Source organism: Rhinolophus hipposideros, assembly GCF_964194185.1.
Source record: "Rhinolophus hipposideros genome assembly, chromosome: 19".
In the NCBI taxonomy this organism is placed as follows: Eukaryota; Metazoa; Chordata; class Mammalia; order Chiroptera; family Rhinolophidae; genus Rhinolophus; species Rhinolophus hipposideros.
The window spans coordinates 54216515-54233520 of record NC_138065.1 but is presented as its reverse complement, the minus strand read 5'-3'; the positions used below and the strand labels follow the sequence as shown (position 1 = coordinate 54233520).

At 57.2% G+C, this 17006-nt stretch overlaps 1 protein-coding gene across 3 annotated transcripts; it reads left to right on the top strand.

Moving 5' to 3' along the window:
* The first annotated feature begins 360 nt into the window (after positions 1-360).
* FCGR2B (Fc gamma receptor IIb) lies at positions 361-14599 on the top strand. 3 transcript variants are annotated; one of them, XM_081025746.1, is made up of 8 exons: positions 361-737; positions 4337-4357; positions 5407-5661; positions 9720-9974; positions 10600-10722; positions 12105-12152; positions 13868-13905; positions 14059-14599. In XM_081025746.1, exons 1-8 carry the CDS (start codon positions 647-649, stop codon positions 14140-14142), a joined length of 915 nt encoding a protein of 304 aa, XP_080881872.1. In that variant the 5' UTR covers positions 361-646; the 3' UTR covers positions 14143-14599. The 3 variants fall into 3 exon arrangements, with proteins under 3 accessions (XP_080881872.1, XP_080881871.1, XP_080881873.1); XM_081025745.1 differs by having other exon boundaries at positions 559-737; positions 5404-5661; XM_081025747.1 differs by lacking the exon at positions 12105-12152 and having other exon boundaries at positions 559-737; positions 5404-5661; positions 14059-14597.
* The last annotated feature ends 2407 nt before the right edge of the window (positions 14600-17006 follow it).

Here is a 17006-nt window from a genome sequence, read left to right as displayed (position 1 = left end):
TGGTGTTCACTTATACGGACCAGGGACCCCGACTCTGTGCTCTTTCTGCCGCCATCGAGATAAGAACAGGGCAGGAATGAGGGGCAGAGGTAGAGAAGCAGGGAGTGAGTGAATGAGGGAAGGGAACAGTGAGAGTGAGTGTGGCCATCCTCCTGCCAGCAGACACACCTCCTCGTCCTTGGTCCACAACCCAAACGGGAGTCAGAGACCCTAACAGAGGCCACCACCTGCTGCCGGGGGCACTCCCCGGGTCTGGACCCGGCAGCTGGAGCTGACCGCCCCTGCCCGACCCTCTCTGGAGAGATAGAGCGGGGCTCAGAGCTGCGTTTGGCTGACTGTCCCCTCTTCTCTTCCTCACAGGCCGAGCCCAGCTGTGGCCCCGGAGGAAGAGCAGCAAGTTGTTCCCCAGTTTGTAAAATTTTGGTGAATTTGGAGTCAGGCTGGGTCAGATTCATTCTGGGAAGGCTAAGCCTTCAGGGAGGGGCAGTTCAGAGGAAAGCGGGTGGAGGGCGGAGCCCGTGATAATAGGGCGCTGCTTCTCACTTCCCCTTTTGGGCTCCAGACTTGGTCTGCCCTCTGGGGTGCAACTGTCCAGCGTCCAGAGAAACCTGTGCTTGCTGTGCTGGTGCTGTCGGAGGCCAGGGTGATGGGGGCCCCCTCACTGAGACACTGGGCTGACCACACGTCCTGCTATCCTTTGGGCCACATGCTGCTGTGGACAGCTCTGCTGTTTGGGGGTGAGTCACGTCCCCAGGAGGGACAGAGGAAGAGGAACAAAGGCAGGCATGCTTTCCTGATTCAGCTGTGTCACCTGGGTTGGGGCTGAGCTCGGGCAAGCTAGCAGGTAGCGTGCAAAGAATGTCAGGAAAACCTGGAGGGTAACGGTAGGCTGAGGGGACAAACTCGGACAGCCCGGCTGGCCTTGGCAAATGTGAAACTGGCAGGGTTTGGGGTTTTCAGTGTCTCTTGCTGAATCCTACTGGGCACCAAGGTCCCACTTGGTGGCAGGCCACTGAGGGGAGCCCTGGGGCCACACTGCCACTCCCACCTGAGAACATGCTCTGAGGAAGGTGTCATGATCTGGACTCCAGTGGCCAAGGTTTTCTTTCCTTAGAGGTCTGTGTTTCATAGGGAGCGAATGTTAGGCGGGGAGGCTAACACTGTCTGGGTATGTGTGTGGGGGGCACACAGGGGGCAGTGACTCTTCTCTGCACCCCTGAATCTACTCCAGGCAGCAAAAGCCTCTTCTCTTGTCCTGGGGAGAGGCAGAGAGGGCCTGGGTTTCCCAGGTATGTGTGGCTCAGAGAATGTACCACCTGGGCAATTCTGGAACCACCAAGTGTGGGACATTCTGTGTGTTTGCTCACACCGCGTAGATACGGGGACAGGTTGGGGAGAAAGCCAGCGTCTTGGGCCAGGACGGACGGTTGACCATGTTGTCAGCTGGGGCCTGGGCCCGAGGCTGATGGTGCTGGTTGCAGGAACAGTCCAGGGCAGGCCATTGAGGGGAGCCCTGGGGCCACGACTGACTCCCCAAGCTCACATGGACCTCAGGACGGCCCAGAGGAAGACATGCAGCGCTTTCCCCCACCCCACCAGGTTATATGCATGACTGACAGTCAAACCTGGTCAATGCTGGGTGGTGTGGACGGGGCTGTAGGAGAGGAAGCCAGCACCCCGCGAGCAGACAGGCCACCTCACTGTTCTCTCGGGGACGCCCAGGCCTGCAGAGGCGACCAGCCCCTCTGCCTCTGCTAATGGTGCTCCCAGGGTGCCAGCCACTGGGCAGGACTGCCACGCAGACTGGGCACTTTCTTTCATTGGCCCCTTTGCTACGCCACCAAGGCTATGCCCCATCTGTTCCATTGCCAACTGGGCCACCATGTTCGGCTCTTCGTCACTAGATGACTCAGTTCTGACGTAGCCAAATCCAGGCTGCACCCTGAGGTCATGACATCTTCGGCCGTGGCTGAGTCACTGGCCCTCATGCGTGCCTCGGGCCGTGCCTTCGCCTGCTAAAGAAAGCTCCAGGTCTCCCCTGTAGCAGGCGCCGTGGGCACTGCCCCTTCTGCTTCCACAGGCGCCACAAGTGCCTGGCTGAAGCTTTACGTAAACGCTGTGTGCGGGCGCCGCTGTGGGACACAAGAACTGCCGCAGGGCTGTCGTCTCCCTCCCCGCACTCATGAGTGTTTGTTGAATGAATACATGATCTCTGGCTTCTCCCCACCTTCTCCTCTCTTCTGATCTCTCGTCCTCCTCCTCAGTCTCTCTTCTTTACCCAGCCTCCTGCCTCTCTGTCCCCTTGCCAATCCTGCACCCTCTGCTGTGCCCCTGTCACTTCTGTGTCAGTGACTCCCAAAGCCACCCCTCTCGCTCTGTCAAGTACAATTTCATATTTCCACCTGCTGCTCGGACACCCCCAGGTGGCTTCACCAGCTCAGGGGGGAAAAAAAAATTCAAGTTCCAACTTACTACTTTCCCCCTGCAGATGCTCTCCTCCTGCTAACGTCTCGATCTGTGTGAACACACTGGCTTTCCTAATCACCCATTATGTCACCCCCACACCTCTTCATGTGCTGGTTCTCAGTTCTCTCTCTTGGATTTTTCTCACGCCTGCGTCTTCCTCTGCTGCCTACTGTCAGCACCCTGTCGGGGCCCCTTATCTCTCACCGAGACTCAGGGATCATTTCCAGACCATGGGCGAATAACAGTTGTTGTGGGTCCTGCCCTCTTGGAGCTTCCATTCTGCAGAGAGAGAAACAATGAACGAACAAACACAAAAGTATAAATATGAACTGCAAAGGGCGATGAAGAGAAAACAGGATACTTTGATAAGAAATGTTGCTACGGAGCCGAGAGAGCAGTCTACTTAAACAGGATGATATGGAAAGTTTCCTGAGGAAGTGACATCTAAGCTGAGACCTTAGGTGCCATAAGGACTTGGCCCCTGGAACGTACAAAGGAAGCAGGTTTCCAGAGACGGCCAGCACACACAAAGCCCCACATTTGTGGGGTTTAAGGAGGGCTGGTGTTACTGGAGCTCAGTGAGTGGGTAAGAGGGCTCGAGACAGATGGGGCTGGAAAGGTGAGCAGGCCCCGAGCAAAGGAGGGGCGGCCGGTTAGTTAGAGCGCGGTGCTCTTAACAACAAGGTCGCCGGTTCCATCCCCACATGGGCCACTGTGAGCTGCGCCCTCCACAACTAGATTGAAACAACTACTTGACTTGGAGCTGATGGGTCCTGGAAAAACATTTAAAATAAATAAAAGTTTAACAACAATCAAAAAAGGAGCAAAGCAAGCCACCAAGGGCTGGTGAGCAGGGAGTGATGTTATCTAATTTGGTATTTTAAAAGTAAGTCTAGCTTCTCTGTGGGAGACTGACTTGGGCGGCACAAAAGAAGTGAGGAGACAAGTTAGGAGACGGGAGGAAGCTGGCGGTGACCCAAGCTACAACGGTGGCCATGGCCACGGACAGAAGTCGAGGAGCCAAGATCTGCTGCAGTGAAGGGGGCCGGGGCTTGGGAGAGAGAAAGAGAAAGAGAGAGGAATAAAAGGTGGGTTGGCTTCCGGGCCCCAGAAACGGGGGCGATGGGGAAGAGACACACTTATTGGGAGGACGGCAGATGTGTCCGCCTGACAGGTTTGGGTGGTCGGGAAGGCAGAGAGTGAAACAGCGATTGGGAGGACCAGGACAGGAAGCAAATGGAGAAATCTGGTACGAAAAGGGGAGGAGAAATCATTTTGGAATAATATGTGGAGTCAAGCGAGAGTTTTTCTTTCAGTGAAAACTCCTGGAGTATTTCATGTGGGTGGGAAAGATCAACTTTGAAGGAGAAACTGGTGATGCTGGAGAGAAGGGCAGTGACAGAGGGTGAAAGGGACGCCCGGGACAGAACGTGAGCACAACCAGGAGACACCGTCCCCGGTGAAAAGCCACAAACGGAGCCATAGAGATGACAGCTTATGGGGAAGACGTGAGAGCTCCACGAAGCAGAAAGGAAGGCATGGCCTTTAAGTGAGGGGCTGGTGGCCAGGGCAGGAAGTGTGGGGAGCGAGGAGAGCTGAGACACTCCCCAGACAAGGCAGCAGGAGTGTTTACTAGAGAAAAGTGTCAGAATGACAGCTCAGTGTCCTTCAGGGACACCAACCCACCTGCCCACGCGGTCGTTTCAGTAACACGTGGCTGAACAAGTGAAGGTGTGGACAATATGGGTGACTTCATGGGGACGGAGAAGGGAGTCAGGAGAAGGGCCAGGCTTTGCTAGGAGGGGATGATTCATAACGAGTCATTGTTGTCACCTGGCAACTCTGGACTGATTTTGCTCTCTCCCTACAGCTCCTGATGTCGGGACACCTGGTAAGTGTCCCCATCCTCTCTGTCCCCCAGCTGCCCTCTGCCTCTGCTCCCAGCGCCCGGCCTGGGGCTGGTCCAACCCCAAGCTCCAGGTGGAGCCAGGAAGGACAGTTGCCCCCACGGGGGGCCTGGCTCCCTGCCCCTCTGCCCTCCCTCCCAGGGACGCAGGATGGGCCCCTTGGTACAGAGGTGCTTCCACATTTCTGTCCTGTTATGCTGGCTGACATGGTGCTGTGTCGTACTTGTTGTCACAGAAGACAAGGCTGCCCCTTCTGTCTGTCAGTCACCTTCCTCTCCCTACATGCAGTCCGTTTCCCCCTAAAAGCAGCCCAATTATAGTCTCAGCTGCGTGGAAATTGCTGGTCTGCTCTGCTGCTCCCGCGTGTCGGTGGGTCTTCTGCTGGGCCTGTATGTGAGCGCCACGGGCCAGGCAGACACAGGAGGTGGCGGCCTGGACCCTGCCTGCCGGCGGCTTCCCCCTGGCCCTCTGGCCTGCACTCCAGGGCAGCAGGGCAGGGGTTCCCCTGGGGCCCTGAGCCCAGGCCCCTGCTCTCCCGCCAGCCTTTCTCCCCTTTGTTTCATTCTCCTTGGGCGGTCACAGGGACTCCTCTGTGCTTGGTGTGAGGACAGGCCCGTGCTGGGGGATGAAGGGCAGGGACATAGTCAGGAGGGACCTGCCATCTGGCTCTCAGGCCTCACAGTTCCACCATCTGCCTTCTTCCAGTAATGTCCAAATGCCTCAGTTCACAGGGGAGGAAAGTGAGAGTCCCGAGTGGGGTGTGCGTGTGGGGGGGCCCTGCGTCCGGTGCCCTTGGTGAGGGCCTGCTGTCCCTGCCACTCAGCACACATTCTCCTAGGGTGTGTGCTTCGTCCACCCTCTTCCCCCAACCTCTTGCCTGTCCTTCTGAGGGGTCGTCAAACGCCCCAGGGGACTTGGTACCTGGGTCCTGGGGGTGTATGTGGAAGAGGAATCGCCTTCAGTCACAAACAGTTCTGGGGCCTGGGGTGGGGGCCCTTTCCTCATGCTGCCTGTGCCGTCTGCCCCTCAGCAGCTCTCCCGAAGGCGGTGCTCAGCCTCCAGCCCCCGTGGGTCAACCTGCTCCAGGAGGACGACGTGACTCTGAGCTGCCAGGGGCCCCACACCCCTGGGAACAGCCCCACCCGCTGGTTCCACAACGGGAACCCCATCCCGGCCCAGGTCCAGCCCAGCTACCGCCTCCAGGTGAGCAGCAATGACAGTGGCGACTACAGCTGCCAGACGGACCAGACCAGCCTCAGTGACCCCGTACATCTGGACGTGGTTTCCGGTCAGTGGAGCAAGGCCCTGGGAGGCGTGGGGGGCGAGGAGAGATGCCATCTGCTGACAGGCCAGGCTGTCGGGAAGGGGTGGCTGTTCGCTGGGAAGCGCGGCTGGGAGCTGTTTGAAGTGGTCGTGTCCCTTTTCACCCCCGCACCCCTTTCTGCGTGGGGTGGGGCGGCAGTGCCTTGGTGTACGTTGGGCCGTTTTGCCTCAGTCCTCATTGAGCAAGAAGGTGGTGACAAGGCCACAAACAGGCCGCCGGGTGTGAGAGAAGCGGAAGGAAACTGTCGCTTTTATGGCATGAATGGAACACAGCAGAGTTCCAGCCCTAGTACTTGCTGTCTGTAGAAACCATGAGCTCTGTCTGTCTCAGTCCCCCTGCTCAGCGGGGTACCCATGTCCTCATCGGGTGCTCAGCGGGGTACCCACGCCTTCTCGGCACACAGGTCCGGCACACAGGTCCGTGAGTGGCAGCACTTCACTGTCCCTACCCTCTAGCAACTTCAATCAAAAGCTTTGCATTTCCAGTCCTGACACAGGGCAGGGCTCAAAAGTGTTTGCTGATGTCACAAAGCTCCTGAGAAAAGCTGCTGAGGTGATGGTGCTGCCAGTGTTTCTCCACTCGGTGCCCTTCCCTCAGCTGATGCCCAAAACTTCCTTGGAAGTCCCCGGTGGGCCAGGAGGGTATGCACCCCCTCAGCCCAGCAGGAAGTGATAGGCCTGCAGGGAAGGCCTGCTGTCCCTGCCACTCGGCAAGGGGAGGAGGTGTGGGGACGCCTGCTGATGGACGACGGACAGATACTTGAGATGGACCCCCCTGGAGGACTTGGGTCAGAGCCCCAGCCTTGGTGCCCGGGGCCCCCATCATGGAGACTGCGAGCCAACAGAAGTGTGGCTCCCCTGATGGAGTCCCCAGTGCAGGGGCAGCTGTCTTGTCACTGTGAGGACAGCGGGCCAGGCGGCTTCTGAGGTGGCACTTCCCCCGTGTGCGCTCCAGCAGCAGCCGAGGCTGCAGACTACCAGCTCATCAGCCGGGGCCAGAGTGAGACCCAATTCAGGGTCCTGGGACCGCCACCTCCCACCCCAACCAGCCCCAGGCCTGCCTGGGTCTACGGACCCTGGGCAGGAATGCCTCAGTCTCCATTCACCCCGAGGCCTGCCAGGCGGTGGCCACAGTCCAGCAGGATGTGCCAGCTGCTCGGTGTCCTGGACGCAGAGCAGACAGAGCAGGTGCAGAACTTGGCCATGAGGGGCCTACAGGCCTCAGCGCAAGGCTCCATGCAGAGCCCATTCCCCTGACTTCAGTCCCCTGTCCCTGGACAGGCCAAGGCTGTGCCTCTGGCTTCCTCCGGGGCCTCCGTCAGTCCTGCAACCTGAGTCAAGCTGGGGGCACAGTGGGACCGCACCCCAGGCTCTGTGAGTCCAGCCTGGAGGTAGCCTACGCCCAGGCATTTGGGTCAGTTGCCTTTCTCAGGAGCCGCTGCTCTTGGGAGCTGGCCCAGGTGAGCTGGAGCCCCGGCCTGCAGCCCACAGCAACTGTGACAGCAATCCTGAGCCACAGCAGCCTGTCCGAGGCAGAGGGCAGAGCAGATGGGAACGGCCGGCAGGGTGTGGCCGTGACCCTGCCATAGACCCTCATTAGCTCTGCCACCCACACAGGTCCCATTTCCTGACTCAGCACCGGTCACATCTCAGGAGAAACAGGTGGGGATCAGTAGCAGCAGCGTCCCCTCTGGGGACAGTGCGAGCACCCCGGGCCCAGCACGGCATGCAGCTCGCTGCGCCTCCGTCAGCAGCCAGATCCTTGCTGCCTCGGCGCTGGCTGGCAAACCCCGACGTTGGCTGTCAGCCGTGAGGCTGAGTCCCAGGAGGAGACACGGTGTCTCCACCTGGGTCCATCCTGCCAAGGGTCTCCAGTGGCTGGAGGACAGTGGTCTTGGGGAGAAAGCTGGCCCAGGGACTGTCGGGCAGCTAACAGCTGAGCTCCTCCCCTACGACAGCAACGGTGTCCAGACAAGTGGGTGACTCAGAGCCCCACAGGCCACAGTGACGGCCCCACTGCCACCCACGTCACTGAGGGCCTTGTTGCACAGGAAGTCAGCAGAACCAGAGATGGGGAAGCCGCCGCAGACCAGGCTCCGACAGAGCTGAATGAGAATCAGTCCGGGGGCCTTCGGGCGGGGGCAGCGTGTGCCAAGTGAACAGAAGGCGCATGTCCTGTGAGGCGGGCGGTGGGCCCTGCACAGCAGTTCTGTGCCTCCGAGAGGCTCTGCTTTACGAGCAGCACTAGGAGCGTGATGTGAGCTGGAGCTGCCATTTCTGGCTGAAAAGGAAATGGTGGAGAGCCATTCGAGAAGCCACTGTGCCCATTCAGCACCACAGCTGACATCACCGGTGTCCAGACCAGGGCTGCCACCGGGATGACAGGATCCCAGTCAGCATTCAGAGAGCGCTGGGTGTGATGGAGCCCTGTCTCCTGGGACACAGAGACCCTGGGGACCCTCCCCGCGGCCCTCCCACAGCTGGGGCCTGCTGCACCACCCTGCGTCTCCTGGGAAGCCCAGCCCAGGGAGTGGGGACATGCGGGAGTTCACTGCTTCTCTGTGGGTTTCCCGGAGATGACAGAGGACCTTTATTCCCAGGGGGCTGATGGAAAGGCCCTTTGATTACTCAGAGAAGGACATCTCATGAGTGCCATGAACCTGCAGCTGGGCCCTGCCCCCAAGGTCTGCACCAAGACAAGCGTCCTCAAGTAGCCCTTGGCTGGCCCTTGGCACAGACCAGCCTCAGGCCGACCCTCCCACTGTCCACATTCTCACCTGGCACCAGCAGGGAAGTCTGTCTCTGCAGAGCCGTCCCCCGGAGGAACAGGGATGAGAAGTGACAGAATGTGTTGCTGATGCTGCATGGTGACAGCTCAGACAGTTTCTTGGGGCTCTGCTCCATTATGAGAGATCTTTACAGTTCTCAGCATCCCCACCTATAACCCAGTCTTCATGAAAGGGGCAGTCTGGAGAACCAGGACCACTCAGCCTTACCCCGGACTGGCGTGTCTGGCCAGGGTCGCCATTCTCCAGGAGGAGAAACGTGCAGGATGGGAAGGCAAGGGCCAGGTCACGTAGGTGTGCTCCCCAGTGTGGGAGGTGGGCTTTTCTAGTTTTGTGACACCAGTGGCAGGATCGGGTGATCCCCATTGCTCCCTCTGGATTGTCCCTTGGTCGCTGGGGCCAAGTCTTCTCTTTGTTGTCACTCACCCCCTTGGTGCCGAGCCCTCCACCTGCATTCTGGGCAGGCTCACGCCGCCGGCCTGGGTGCTGTGCTGCCAGTGTCTGTGTGGCCACATGTGGCTCTTGCCACGTCTCTGTTGTCTCCTACCTGCTTTCCAATCCCTAGTCTGCTCTGTCCCAGAGCTTCAGGACAGAGGTGCGTGGCTGAAGTCAGGAGTCTACCTACCCGGGGCTCTGGTCCTCATACAACAAAAATGTCAAATATTTTTTCTTCCTCAGTAAAAGGATGAAAGTTGGGGGAAATTATACAGCAGACTAGTGACCACCCACCGTGACACTGCTGCTCTCAGACCAAGACCCCTCTGCAGAGCGTTCCACGTTCCTCACATTCATCAAATGAGCTGACATTCGTTGGGTGTCCGTGGCTTTCTACTGTCCCTAAAGACATATGTCTCCTGTCGGACTGCATCCTCCTTCCTCCCCCAGGGGAGGGACTGCACTGGGGTCTCTTGTGACCTTCCCGCAGAGCCCTGTGGGGCAGGACGCGGCTGCAGCCACCTCCTCCCAGGACAAGCACATCCTGAGCACCTACTGTGTGCCAGGAACTACTATGCGTGGTATCTCCATGTCCATCTTCACAGATGAGGACAGGAAGGCCCAGGAGAGTCACATGACTTGCCCGTGACTACAGAGTTCACGGACGGGCGCCAGAAGAGAGGCCAGGCCCACCTGGTTCCAGACTCAAGCTCTGCCCTCCACACATCACGCCCCAGCCGTCAGGATGGTCTGGGTCTGAGCCAACTCACCTCGCGGGTCCTGTGCTCCCTTTGTCTTTCAGACTGGCTGCTGCTCCAGACCCCTCGCCTGGTGTTCCAGGCCGGGGAGCCCATCGAGCTGAGGTGCCACAGCTGGAGGAACAAGCCTCTGCACAAGATCTCATTCTACCAGAATGGAAAATCCAAGACGTTTTCCCACCAGAATTCCACCTTCTCCATCCCACAAGCCAACGCCAGCCACAGTGGCGAGTACCACTGCTTGGGAATCATAGGGCACACACAGCACGTGTCACAGCCTGTGAATATCACCGTCCAAGGTGGGGTCACTGTCCATGTGGAAGGAAGGGAGGAGAGGGATGGATAGTCAGGACCAAGGTCATTGGATCCACATGGCCATCTGCAAAGGGCCACAGCAGCAGAACTGGCCATAGGGAAGAGAGACTGGCCGGGCGGCAGGAGTGGGGGCCAGAGCTCAGAGCTCTCAGCTTCCAGGTTCAGAGCCCTTGGTGTCCATTAAGATGCAGGCCCCTCCCCCAGGGCAGCAGCGAGCGCACGTCCCTCGTGGTGCAGGCTCCCTAAGCTCCTGGACATTCCTGAGAACGAAGGTTCTCCTCATGTCTTCTTAGTTCCCACGTCGGTGGTGCCCATTTGCTCTCCAAAGCGTGGCCTGGGCCGGACAGTTCGAGGCAGTGGAAGTGCAGGGTGGTGCTTCCTGCTGCGGGCTTCAGGCCTCCCCCCCATCCCCGAGGAACCCTCCCCTCTGTTCTGCACTCAGCAGCACACCTGAGATTAGTGCAGAGACCTGGGGTGGGGGGCAGTATGTGCTGCCCCCGTGTGTGGCCCAGACACAACAGCTCCAGGGGCCATGCTCTGGGGACAGCGATGGGCCGGGGAGGAAGCGGTCAGGGGGCGTCTGCCCGTCCTGAGGTCTGTGTTCCCCAGGGTCCAGCTCTGTCAACACTTTCCTGGTGATGCTCGTGGTGTTTGTGGTGGTCGGCGTCGCTTCTGTGGCAGCTATCACGGCCGTGGTGGTCTGCTTCCGCCGGCGGCTCCGGCATACTTCAGGTTTGTGCTTGTTCTCTGCTCCTCCCTGGCCCAGGCCCGAACCCCAAGCATTGGCAGGACCTGTACCTTTGGGCTAGAGAATCCTCACGTTCAGATGTGGCCTCGTGTTCTATGTCTTTATTCATGTTCATTCATTCGTTCAACAAGGTTTGAACAGACTCGTGTATGTGTCGCGCGAACACTGAGCTACACTCTGGGTGACACAGGAATTGAGTCTGGGCCCTCAAAGAGCGCACAGCCTCGTAGGGAAGACAGAGTGTGAGTCCATCATCATCATCAGAGGGGCTGGAGCAGTGACAGTGGCGAAGGCCCTGGGTGCAGAAGAGCCCGCGTAGCCACTTGGCTGGGCGCTAGAGAAGCTTTCACGGGAGACAGTGTGGTGTGTGACTGCAGCACCAGTGCTCGGCCGGACTGCCCACGTGCCATCTCAGTTTCATGGCTCACTGCTGTGTGACCTTTGGTCAGTCACTCAACTTCTCTGTGCCTCAGTTTCTCCATCTGCAAAAGAGCGCATGAGCAGAAGCTACCTGACAGGTGGTCCTGGTGAATGAAGCACGTAAGGGTGGGGTGTTATCACCACAGGGAACGTCAGCCAGGCAGAGAGGGCTGGGGGAGCCTTCCAGGCATGGAGCCATGGAGATGAGGGGTGCCGTGGCTAGGATGGGGCTTGCAGGGGCCATGAGGAGGGTGCTGTTGAAGTCATGTATTGAGAGGCAGAAAAAAAGGATAGACGGGCAGGGGCCAGGTCATCTTTGCTGCGGACCAGTGGAAGATGTAGGTTCCTTGTCCCTTACTTTCCCCCAGCACCCAGTGCGGGGGCTACCACTGACTGGGCAGTCAGGAAGTGAGGCGCTTCAGTTCTGGGAACCAGTTTATGGCTAATGAATGCACAGAACTGAGAGGGGGAAGGCCCTAGAAATCCAACAAGCAAATCGTCCCAACACATCGCACTGAAAAGCACTAGAGCCACCCTGACATGGAGACACTACTGAGGAAGAGCAAGCACTGCTAACACCTCCCCAAGCACTAACACCTCCCGGTCGGGTCGGGTCACAGCCAGGACCCCAGTTCCCAACGAGTAACTGCAGCGACTCAGAGAGATGGGAACGTGGTGCTTTCAAAAGGCAGAGGGAGCCTAAGCAGATGCAATGGAGTGGCCTCTCTGAGAGTCCAGTGTCCCACCGTTGGCGTAGGGACCCATGTGTCTCTAGACCAGCCCGGTTCAGATCTGGGGCAGTTCCCTGGGCAAGAGAGCTGGCACTGGGGAGGGGAAGGGTCTGTGTTGGTTCTAAGGCAATCCTGCCTCTGGTCCTCTGCCCGAGGACTCAGGCCCCACCCCATAATCCTACTAACCTCCTGTGTGCCCCTCCTGACCCTCCCAGGAAGCCCTGAGCACAGGGAAAAGGGAGAGGCCGCACCTGAGAAACCAGGTGAGTGTGGCCTGGGCGGGAGGGGGACTACCCGCTGGGTCTGCTCTCCAAGTGGCTTGTGTGTGTGGGTTCAGCTGGGGGCACAGGAGAGGGAGGGGGCAGAGGGAGGAGGCCAGGGGCTCAAATCGCTTGGTCAGCTCTGAGGCTAACTCCTGGGCCTAAAGAGGACCTCTCTGGAGATGGGGAGAAGAGGGACCCCTGTGCCAGGTAGAGAAGGGAGGACTGTGTCCAGGTTTCTGGGACCAGGGCTGTTGGGGGCATTTCCAGAGCAGGAAATGAGAGATATTTGGGTCTTTCTGTGGGGCGTTGGTGGAGCTGGCACCGGACAGAGGCTAGAAGTTGTAAGATGGAGGCAAATAGGATTGAGGGGGAAGATTCTAAGAGGAAAGAAGGAGGCCGAGGGGAAAACCTTGGGTTACTGGAATCTGACTGTGTGCAGTGACGGCCGAGGGGGTCAGGCTCGGCTCTCAGGGACACGGGACGTCCTGGGGTCTGGAGGTGTGAGAGGGCTTTGTGGGCAAAGCCGGGTTCCAGGCTTATTGCATGTGGGCCTGGCCCGTGCTCTGTCACCCTTGTGCGGGGAAATCTTTAGCAAATTATTCTCCCTCGGGGGTTCGGCCACTCACTGAGGAAATGAGCTCTGAGCCCCTCCAGGTCTGACACACGAGTCAGTGACATTCCACCCTGGCCCAGGTGGGAGTGTGGAAGGAGCAGGAGTGTCCCCGGTGACTCCCTGACTGTAGTTAGAGCCAGAGCACGAAGGACATGGAGCGTTCTCCAGTCGGCCATCCCAGATAGCAGAGTCGGGCAGGAGAAGAGGCCCTCAGATGGCCTCTGATGGTTGGGGTGACTCAGAGCTGAGCAACAGATTTGAGAGCTTGAGCACATGGTGCTGCGTGGCTGCGCTTGGAGCAGGGCAGGCCCTGTATCCCTGGGCCAGACCAAGTGGGGGGGACTGGGCCTGAGTCCACACGGGCCAGCCCAGCTCTGGAAAGAAGCCCACATGCCGTAGGACCAGCCACTCCGGTATTTGGCTCTGTCTCCACTGGCCTAAATGCACTTCGCAGCCAGGACGGGGCTGAGGCTTCCCGGAAGGCATCGCCGCCCGCGGGGGTGGCAGGGGGCAGTTAGAAGGAGCAGTGAGGATGGGCTTGTGCCGGAAGGTGGAGCCTGGCAAACAGGGGGCTTGGCGCAGGGGACAGCAAAGACGCTCGGTGTGTAGCCGCAGACCCCTGCCCTCCCTGCACACACTGAGGCTGCTTCCCGCTGGCAAGGCCTGAGGGAAGTCACCAGAAAAGTACTCGCTCAGTCGCTTTCTTTTTAATGTCATCGCGTAAACAGCTTCTTCCAAGTTCCAACAAAGACGCTCTTGCTCCAGCCACAGTGGGCACGGTCCTCAGGGTAGCTTGTGAATTCTGTGGCTGCAAAACTCCAGCCCTGCCCTGAGCTGACACTGAGCAACCGCCTCCACCCCCCATCCCAGGAGTCACCTGCTTCACTGCTGGGAAAACTCAGCTGTCCCTGAAAAGCAAAAACTAAAGCGTGGGGCCCAAATGCCTGCCTCCCTCTGCTGTGTGGCCAGTGAGGCCCAGGCTGGGGCTCCAGAGTGGGGTGGGCCATGCGTTCACTCGTTGGCTTTGGGCTTTGCTTGGCAGCCGCCAATGGCAGTAGGCCCCAGCAGCAGTGCCCCAGCTGACCTGTCCTTTTGCCCACAGCCAACGTCACTAATGCTGAAGAGGCTGCCCAAAAGGAGGTGAGCCACTGCCATCCCCGACTCAATCACTCGCCCCTCCCCCATGTGCCCCTCCCCCTCCCCCACCTGCCCCTTCCCCCACCATCGCCTGCCACCCCTCAGCCCCCCTCCCCACTTCCTCTCCAGGGACCCACGCTGCGTCTCTCTCCACAGGAGAACACAATCACCTACTCACTCCTGCTGCATCCAGAGGCTCAGGAGCAAGATCCTGAGCCCAGTGATTACCACAATGTGTAGTGGGCCTCCCCACCCTCACCCGGGACGACTGCACCCTGCAGGGCAGCCAGAGGGGCCAGTCTGCCCTCCAGGAGGGGCGGAGGAGGTGCTGTGCTTCCAAAGGAGGAGGCCTCATCCGCACCGATCCGGGTACATCCTGAGGCCCCTGTCCTGAAAGTGCACACGACACCTCCCAGGTGACTGGCGGGCTGAGCCCTGGGCCTCAGCACTTCTCACCATCAAGACTCCACTGTCACATCCTGATTCCTCCGTAGCCGCACAGGAAATGCTCACGTTACAGGTCGCAGGAGAAAAATTGTGTAAATAGGCACGATTGCAGAAATGCTGAAGCCCACTAACCCATCCCATTAAAGTGCTTGTTTCAGGGGACGGGCTCCGCTGCTCTTTTCTTTCTTCACCTTTCGTGTACAGACCATGTGTTGCTTTTATAATAAAACTCTGTGATGACAACATTCCCACTACGTCTTAAGGCTGTGTTGGTGGAATGTAGGCTGGTTTGGGGGCTGTTTCTCGTCAGTGATACGGCTCTTGGGAAGGTAATGGAGGGAAGCAGATGGGGAGGGAAGGTGGGCGCGTAGGGTGAGTCCCTCTACCTGAAATTTGCATCCTTGTTTCCCTGCCTTCGCCCCCCCTCCCACCCCCACAAATAAAACCATCACTTTGTTTTGCAACTCCCGTTCTCAGGAAACCCGTTTCAGGTGCGTCCTCAGTGGAGAGTGCTGATGTCCTGCCACTCGGTTCTCCTGTCAGTGACCAGAAGGATGTGGCCTCAGAGAAGCCTCCCAGCAGGTTAGACTCAGGACTGACAGCTTCCTGGAGGGTTCGTGGGTGCCCTTGGACAGGCCCCTTTTTGGAGACCCTAATACAGCTTCTGGGTACAACATTGTTGCACCCAGGATTTAGCTGCTGCCCTGGCTGGGTAGTCTCTCTGGCTGTCTATGGTACGTTGCATATTTATTCCACACATACTGTTACAATAATGAACAACAGTAATTGCAGTGGCCAGGTTACTGGGGGCCTTGCTTTATGCCAAACTCTGTGTTTTAGAATTAGAGAATTTAAGACTATTAGCCATTTCTATTTCTGCTTTTGTGATTTTCCCATTCACATTCTCTTGGCCATTTTTCTGGTAACAATGTATATCCCTTTATTTATAAATTACATAGTGGCAACCTATTTTCTTTGGTTCATATGTAAATTGTTTACTGCACTGATGTTTTCTATAAAATTGAAATACAGGTAAGTGAAAAAGATAATTAAGATTACCTTTACACCCACAAACCAGAAAGAATCAATGCTACCATTTAAAGGCTGTCAGTGCCTGTTCCTGCCTCGAGCAGCACGTGGTTTTGGAATTGGATCCTATTATATTTTCACATGTCCATAAATACACATAGGCAAGAATTCATGCTCACTGTAAGCACATAAGCTCAAACAATGCAGAAATAGAAAGAGTAAAGATGAGATTTCCCTTTGTCCCTACCCCCCCAATCCTGTGACCCTTTCTATGGTAACTGGTGTTGAACATGTGATATATGTTTCTGGATTGGGGGATATGCATGTAATGCATATTTATAGTTTTTTAAGACTGTAAATGAGGCCGTACTGCACATATGCTTATGCAGACTGCTCATTTTGGTTCAGAGCGTATTGTGGAGCTCATTCCTTGGAAATGTTTCCCTTTGAGGACTGTACAGTATTCCATAGCATAAGCACAATATACCATATTTTATTTTACCAACATTTTCAATGTCACCAGTATTCTTTGTAATCCACATTGTGATGCTGTAACAAACTACGTTGCTGGATGATATTTTGGACCGCATGCGTGAGTGTTTCTGCAGGATCAATGCCTGGAGTAGAGCCACTGGCTCAAGGATATTCTCATCTTGTCTTTGAAACAGCAGTTCACACACCCTCCCAAAGTACGTTAGGGCACTGACCCCCGCCAGTGTGGGGCATTTTTCACTTTTGCCAGTCTGATTATAATGGACTGTGAACTCCCCCGATCCGACACCAGAGCCCGGTTTGGCTTTGGCAGAAGAGCTCTACCTCTCCTCTTAGTTGTGTGGGCAGGTAGCCCGGCTTTACCTGATCAGAGGAGAGCTGCACCCCAGGCTGGGCCAGGCGGCCGCTGTTCCCGGGAAGTCGCCTCTTGAGGAGAGTGACACTATGGCAGCAGGCACAGCCCCTCCCTCCTGATGGCCCTGTGCAGATGACACCAGCGTCCTCCCTTCCTGAACACACCGTTTCTTGTAGTTTCTCCCCCTTAGTGAGTATTAGTGAGTTTAGATTTGGTAGAAATCTCCTAGAATAGCGTCTGAGCTTGAGGCCTCTGTTAGGATCGATCTCTCACAAATTTATGTTTTCTGCCTTTATTGGTCTGATCAGGCTTTTCTCTTTCTTTTGGAGTCAATTTTGAAAAACTTGACTTTCCTAGGAAAGCATCCATTTTATCAGCATGCAGTTGTACGTGGTATTGTCTTCTAGTTTTTTGGTGATAATTTATGTGTCTGTACTTACATCCCCCCTCTCAAACCCAGCTCTTGGGTTTTCTTTTATCAGTTAGGGAGACTGCTACTGGAAATAACAGGAAATCATGATTCAAATGGGCTTAAACTATAAGGAAATGTATTATCTCGCGTAACAAAGAGTCCAGAGACAGGGTGTCTCCAGCATGTCAGGTCACTCGTCCACTGCTCCGAACTTCTCTGGGCACTGCCCTCAGGTGGTGGGAAGATGGTGACAGATCTACACATCATACCCAGACATCTGAAGAAAGAAGGGGGAGGGGCCGGCCCGGTGGCTCCGGTGGTTGGAGCGCTGTGCTCTTAATGCCGAGGTCGCTGGCTCGATGCCATGAG